Here is a 6,915-nt window from a genome sequence, read left to right as displayed (position 1 = left end):
AGAGAGAGAGAGGGCCGGGCTGGGCCGGGCCGGTAGCGCGGGCGCCATTTTGTCTCAGCCTCTGCTGAGGCGTCGGTGGCGGAGTTTCGCGTTTCCGTACTTAGTGTTAGCGAGAAACTGTTGGTTTGGGGGTTTTTCTGTCAAACCAGAGCGGGCAAAAAGCTGCTCGCTCTTAAACCGCTCGGTGTAGCGGTTCGGGCCGTGATGAAGGTTTACGGGCCCGGGTTCCGTATCGCTCCCCTCGTGTTTCTCAATAAATGGCACTAACGCAGCAGCCGCAGCGCTCCGCAGGCGGCAGCTCCACCCAAGCCGCCCTGCTCTAACGGTGGCGGCCCGTTACCGCCTCCCGGGGCGGGCGGGACGAGCTGAGGCGCAGCCCCGCGGGCCGCCCGTCCGCCCCTTCCCCGCCGCCCTGCCCGGCCTCAGGGGCGGGGAGCGGCGGCCGCAGGGGCCGGGCGGCGGCTAAGGGGCGGCGGGGGCCGGGATGCTGCCGGCGCTGCCGGACGGCGACGAGCGGGAGCTGGAAAGCAGCGAGGAGGGCGGCGCCGGAGAGGAGCGGCGGCCGGAGCGGCACGGCAGCACCTACCACAGCCTCTACGGCTACCGGAGCCGCAGGTGAGGGGCCCTGCGAGGCGGGTGCGCGCCTGGTCCGCCCCGCGGGGAGGCCGTTTCCAGGCCTCGTCTGTTCCCAGCTGCTCGATTTCGCTTTTTTGCTCTCCTGCACGAGATTTTGTTCTGTTTTTTTTTCCCTCTGATAATATCCTCATTTCCTGCTCCCGCTTTAAAACGCCCCCAGGCAGTACCTTTCCCCACTGCCTGTTCTGCCTGTATGTTATGGCTGTAAAAAATTAAAACTGATAAGAATTCCTTGATTTTAAGATCTTCACAGCAGGGAGCAGACAGTGGGGATGGCAGTCCCGGCAGTGCAGCGGCAGAGACACCCTCCAGCGAAGATTTCAGGTAAAGCCAATCTGCAGAACTGCGTAATCATCTGTTACATCCCGTTTTGATGTCTTTGCCATATTGTTGTTTTCACGTAGATAATAGATAACTAAAAATTGTAACCAATTTTAATTTGACAAGTTATGTTTCAACAAGCTGTGCAATATGGTTGTTGCTCTGTTACAACTACGGAAACAGAAGTGAAGATGGCCAGTGACTTTGTCATAGATGCTCAGGAGTTCAGCATCTGCTGACACCACAGCTCCAGACTTCTGGTCTAGTGGACAAACCACTGAATGCATTTCTGATGGGCCAGAAGTCAGAGAGTTATCTGTAAGCCAGGGAGAGATCACAGTGGTGTGATCTCTCACCCTTCTAGAAGCAGGTGATGACTGCAAGCAGGTAGTTCTGCTCTTGTTTAGAGAAACAAAACAGTTACGTTTGCTTTTTGCTAATGATTTCATCTTGCTTTTTAAAGCCTCACCTTGCTGGACACCAGCTTACCAACTGAAGCAGAAACTGAATTGCGTAGTTTTATTGCTAAGCGTCTGACTAAAGGAGCCCTTTTTGAAGGGATGGGGAATGTAGCATCTGTGGATTTGAGGTAAAACATGCCTTTAAAAATTATTTATGAATGAGAAGCTCTAGGAAATACTGTCAGCATTGCACACCTTGCTATCTATTTTTGCACTTAGGTTTAGTTGTAATTACATTTTCTCAGTCTGTCGCTGCTGTTAATAACATCTGTAGGCAAATGGTACTTTTCTCATTTTCTGGGTAGCTTTGAGAAAACTTCCATAGTAAATAATTTATGGCTTGAGTACTTAAAAACTGTTACCTGTATTTATGACTATTTCCAATTAAACTACTCTTAGTGTACTGTAGAACGAAAAAAGAGAAGGTGTAAGATAGTTCTGTATGTGACTATGAGAGCTACCTGTGCCGGGCTTGAAAATTTTTACTGAAGTCATATGTCCAGTTTTCACATTAATTTAAAGGAACGTACCTTTAACTATTTTTTTTTTTTTACTGCACAGCATACCAGAATATAAAGTTGGTTGTTATTACTGTCTTTTGAAACAAGAAAATCTTCTAGAAACGCCAATACTGGAATCGGACATAAATGCTTCAGAATATGTGGTTTGTTTCCTGGGTGGCTCAGAGAAAGGTCTGGAACTATATCCTTACCTTTTTACGCTCCTTATCTGTGTGGATAGAGAAATGGTGTAAAAACGATGTTCTCTTTTTGTCCGTTTCCTGCTTGAAATGAGCCCGTTTGTACATATGTTCCAGTACATAACTGAAAATGTCAGTAACAACCATATCCTGAAAGGGCAAAATACGGATTTTAGCTGATGTATCTTATTTTCCTTAAGAAGATACTTTCAGACTTGAGCTGGACAAATACGTTCAAAGTCTCAAGCTACGCCTTGATGTGGAGGTAAGGTCTAACTTTTTTTTTTTTTTTTGAGTAGTGAATATGACTTTTTAAACAAATTTATTACTCAAGCAATACAGAAGAATTATATACGGACAAAGCTCCGGGAGAGATAGATACTAGCTTCACTGTAGAGATTGTGAATGTCTAAAGTACTGACAGCCACACAGGTTAGAATGAGAAAAAAAAAAAAAAAGGATTTTTTTGTGCCAGTCATAAATTGCGTAAAGGTTACCTGCAGCTAGCTTGAGAGAGAAGAATGACTAATGAAATATAATGGTCTACAGGAAAGTTATCCATGTCCACCTAGATTTTTACCACTTCTGAACATTAAAGAAGGATTTTTATTGGTGGGTCTTGTCACAATTCTTCTAACGGAAACTATGTGTTTTAAGTTACTGTTTCATTCTGTCTGCTGGTGCACTCTCTTTGCTCAGTAGATCTCCTAATATATTACAGATTTTTCTACTTCTTGAAATGTGAAACCCTTCATAGCTTATATTCCAAAAGGTGTAGCTTTAAATGTCAAACTCATTATTTTAGTCTAGTATTGTTTGAAATGAAAAAGGATTTGATATTCAAATATTTTAGGTTTAATAAATTATTAACAGGCTTCTATTTGTGTAGAAATCTAATTTGTAGTTAAAAGCTTTGATGTTTCAACTTTTTACAGCAAAAAAACTTGGAGACCTATGTTAACCCCTATTTGAGAAGCTGGTTTGAGAATTCCATATGCCCTATTCAAAGAGTAGTACAGCTCTTTCAGGAGAAACTCGCCTTCTTGTTACATGCTGTAAGTGTATTTTCAAACTGGGTAACTAAAAAGGGTTCAGAAGACATCTCAGTGACTGTAACGTGTTTAAAATGTTTCTTACATTTGCTTTCTCAAACAGGAGTAAATAAGGAACACCGTTTGTTTTAAAGTTCAGGACAAGTTCTTCTTTCCTGCTTTATTGCTAAGGATGCTTAGCAATTTTTTTCATCAAGAATCAATAAACTGTAATTTTTGTAGTTAACTAATTTTGAATTACTTAGTAGTGTCCAAGTAGAGTGAGAAAACTAGACGTGGTCTGAGCAAGCTGTCCTTGCTATAAGCCCTGTGAGTCAAAAGGGCTGTTACATGGCCTGTATGCTTCATGTAATTCCCTGGTACAAAAAATAAAATTAATCCTAGCATTAGCCCAGGAGTTTAAGAAGATTTTGGATGGAATAGCTAATAAAGTGTAACCAGTGTATTTCTTCTGAATGCAAAGACAGCTGCAATGATTATGATATGGAATATTTCCTTTCTACTCTTATTCTGAAAACAGTAAAAGTACTATGTTACATACTTATTGCTAGTAACTACAATATAGCAATAGAAGTAATATCCAAGTTGCATTTAGCTTTTTAACTTTTGTTTGTTCATTTTAAGGCATTGAGTTATACTCCCGTGGAAGTAAAAAATGCAGATGAAAGAACAGAAAAAGACATTAACAGGTAAGGATACTTTGAGATGAAGGTACCTGTGAATAACTTGGCTTCTTTGTATGACACCTTCCTGTTCTCGCTGTTCTGAAACTATAGAAACAAGCAGTTCACAAGAGCTTTTTGTGTCAGGTTTCTGGCAGCTGCCAGTCTCCAAGGACTTGTTCAGGAAGGCACAATGACCTCCTTGTGCATTGCCATGACTGAGGAACAGCACAAGTCAATGATTATAGACTGTAGTGGACCCCAGCCTCAGCTGCACAATGCAGGTGAGATTACAGCTGTTATCCCCCTTGTATCCCTCAGCTGCTGAGAACCCTTAACCTTAGAAGTAGTTGAGGATATTCAGCAGCTCACAGATTTATGCCCAGAAAGTCTGGATTCTGTCTGGAAACTAGAACACCTGTTTACCTGTGAGGTAGCAGACCATTTTTTTTTAACCTGTGGTAGTTTGCAGACCATGAAACTATGATTTTTACACTTCAGGGAAGCTGCAAAATTCTTGTAAAAAATCCAACTAGAAAAAAAAAAAAGCTGTGAATTCAACAATCAGAACAGAATTTCATATAATCGTTGTATCTGTTTGCTTTTCTACATGTACTGTTTTTCTTAAGTCTTAACTGCTGACCCAGGTATATTATTACCGGTTGATGTACAAGAGCACTTAAACAAGGTGAATGCAGTTATATATCGATGTTGAGCCCATTTCCTTTTTGCTCATCTCTGTGTTCCTGAACACATAACAGGAAGCAACAGATTTTGTGAGGACTGGATGCATGCTTTTGTAAACGGTGCTGAAGGTGGAAATCCATTTCTCTTCCAGCAGATTTTGGAAAACTTTAAATTGAAGGTAACTGTTCATATTTGTTAAAGACTTGGAACAGACATCGGGTTATTGAGGGACAAGGTTACTGCTTTTGCACCAAAGAAGAGTTTTAGGTTGCTTACAATGTCTGTACATCATTGACTAATTACCTCTAAAGTTTAATTTTAGAACTGGCTTACTGTAGTTGACAAGACTAGAATGTAAAGCAGCATGAAAGTTTCTTCAGCAAGTACTCCAAAGGCCTTTTCTCCTATTTAAAATAAAAACTTTTTTTTCCCTTAAAATAGTGTTAGTTTGAGCTTTGTACATACAGTATTGTATAATTGGGTAATATGCATTCAGTTTTTTAACTTAGGTGACCTGTCATAATAGAAGAGGTAAATGCTTGATACTGCAACTCGATAATGTCCACATCTTCTCCATTGTTAGAGTAATAGTGGTAATATCCATCAATGACATTACTCAATTCTTACATTACTCTTGAATAGTAATATAAAATTCTTTACTTCTACTGCTATTCTTCCTGCACTTTTCTATTTTCTTTTCATATTATTATAAAAATCTTATTTTTATTTTCTTTCCATGTAGAAGGATAAGAAAATTCTCTATAACTGTCTTTCCAGGCTATACAAGACATTAACAACCTGAAGAGGTTTATTCGACAGGCTGAAATGAACCACTACGCCTTGTTCAAGTGTTACATGTTTTTAAAGAACTGTGGCAGTGGAGACATCCTTTTGAAGATTGTTAAAGTAGAACATGCAGAAATGCCAGAAGCCAGAAATGTAGTGACTGTCCTTGAGGAATTCATGAGAGAAACAGCAGTGGCTTAAAATTATCTAAATTATTCGACACTTGTTGGAGGGTATTGTATAAATCATTAATTTCTTCTTTGCAGCTTAGTTTCACTATTGAAATTTTAATTTATATTTACAAGTATTACCCAAGTCAAACCGAAGTTGCAATTTCAGCTACTTTTTTTTTTTTGAGAAAGCAGTATGAGCTTTTTTTATTGTGATTTACACATTAAAATGTGTAAATGTGTTTTAATGTGATTTACACCAGATCTTACAAACTCACACATAGTTTTCAGTGCTTACCAGATTCTCCAAATGACTTGTTCTTTTTCTGACGAAGTCATGACACTTGTTTTTACTGTCATTGTATGGAAAAGAAAAATTCCTTAGCTCACGAGCATTTCGGTGTTCTAGATATTTTTAAATATATTTGAAATTATCATGTCTAATCATTAAGATCTGGTTAGTTTTAATAGAAAAAGAAGCACAAACATTTGGATAAATCATAACAAATGAGTTCATCATCGTCTCTTCATATATGAGAACATGGGTAACAAGTCTGTAGCTAGTTTCTACGTTCTATTTTCAAAGCAGCAGTTTGTTCTCCTACTAAATAAGGAGCTTGTTAATTGATAGGAAACAGAATTGCCTGAAGACTGAACTGAGTTTTAGGAATCAGTTTGCATGTGCTTCTATCGATGTATACATATGCTGGTCAGGCATGTTAAATTCCCAGGCTAGATGATGAATTAAATTCTTCATTAGTTTGCATTTTTTGTGATCAAGATCTTCTTTGTACATTCCTAGTACCCATTTTGCCAAATTGAAAATAATCATGTTTTCCAGTAGTGAATAATTAATTCTGAAGATTTTGTAGGTGCAATATTAACTTAATAGAAGCTTTTTCAGAAATTGAAGTAAACTAAGTTTCCAAATTATTCAGATTTGAAAACACTTGACTGTATTTCAGCAATGAATTCTTATCCACATCATGGGACATTTAGACAATAGAATACTTGAATATCTTTGCCTACAGATGGAATCAAAACTAGCAAGGTCTCTAGGTGACCATATAATTGAGGACTATTTCTGCCATCTGATATAAGCAAAAGTGCCTATTGCTTTCCTTTGCAGCAGAGGGTGTTTGAATGCCTAACTTGGAACATTTGAACAACTCTCCCATTCAAGGCCTGAAACACCAACTATAACAATCCCCTGATGCAGTTAAGTTTGTTTGTTCTGCCAGTCCTGTATACTGTGATAAGTCAAAAGCTTTCCGGTGACGGTGCTGTGTTGGACCTATAATAAGGCTTACAATAAAAGGTATTCAAATCCTTAGTAGTGCGTCTACAGTGAATTACACATGAGTGTTGTCCTTGATGTCTCCTTTTAAAATACTTCATTCACACAATGGAGGGGAGTTGCTAGTGTAATGTGCAGGAGTC

The 6,915-nt window shown here is 39.4% G+C and overlaps 1 protein-coding gene across 2 annotated transcripts; it reads left to right on the top strand.

The window, feature by feature from the left end:
• Positions 1–63: 63 nt before the first annotated feature.
• Positions 64–6,808, top strand: C18H17orf75 (chromosome 18 C17orf75 homolog). Of its 2 annotated transcripts, XM_040530862.1 has the most exons (11): positions 64–615; positions 880–960; positions 1,421–1,546; positions 1,980–2,120; positions 2,326–2,383; positions 3,054–3,173; positions 3,795–3,859; positions 3,980–4,116; positions 4,594–4,697; positions 5,297–5,538; positions 6,605–6,808. In XM_040530862.1, the coding sequence occupies exons 1-10, from the start codon at positions 485–487 to the stop codon at positions 5,504–5,506; spliced, it is 1,173 nt and encodes a 390-aa protein (XP_040386796.1). In that variant the 5' UTR covers positions 64–484; the 3' UTR covers positions 5,507–5,538; positions 6,605–6,808. The 2 variants fall into 2 exon arrangements, with proteins under 2 accessions (XP_040386796.1, XP_040386795.1); XM_040530861.1 differs by having other exon boundaries at positions 5,297–6,808.
• Positions 6,809–6,915: the final 107 nt, after the last annotated feature.

This window comes from Cygnus olor, chromosome 18, assembly GCF_009769625.2.
Source record: "Cygnus olor isolate bCygOlo1 chromosome 18, bCygOlo1.pri.v2, whole genome shotgun sequence".
NCBI classification, from domain to species: domain Eukaryota; kingdom Metazoa; phylum Chordata; class Aves; order Anseriformes; family Anatidae; genus Cygnus; species Cygnus olor.
This window is presented reverse-complemented; position numbering and strand designations above follow the sequence as displayed.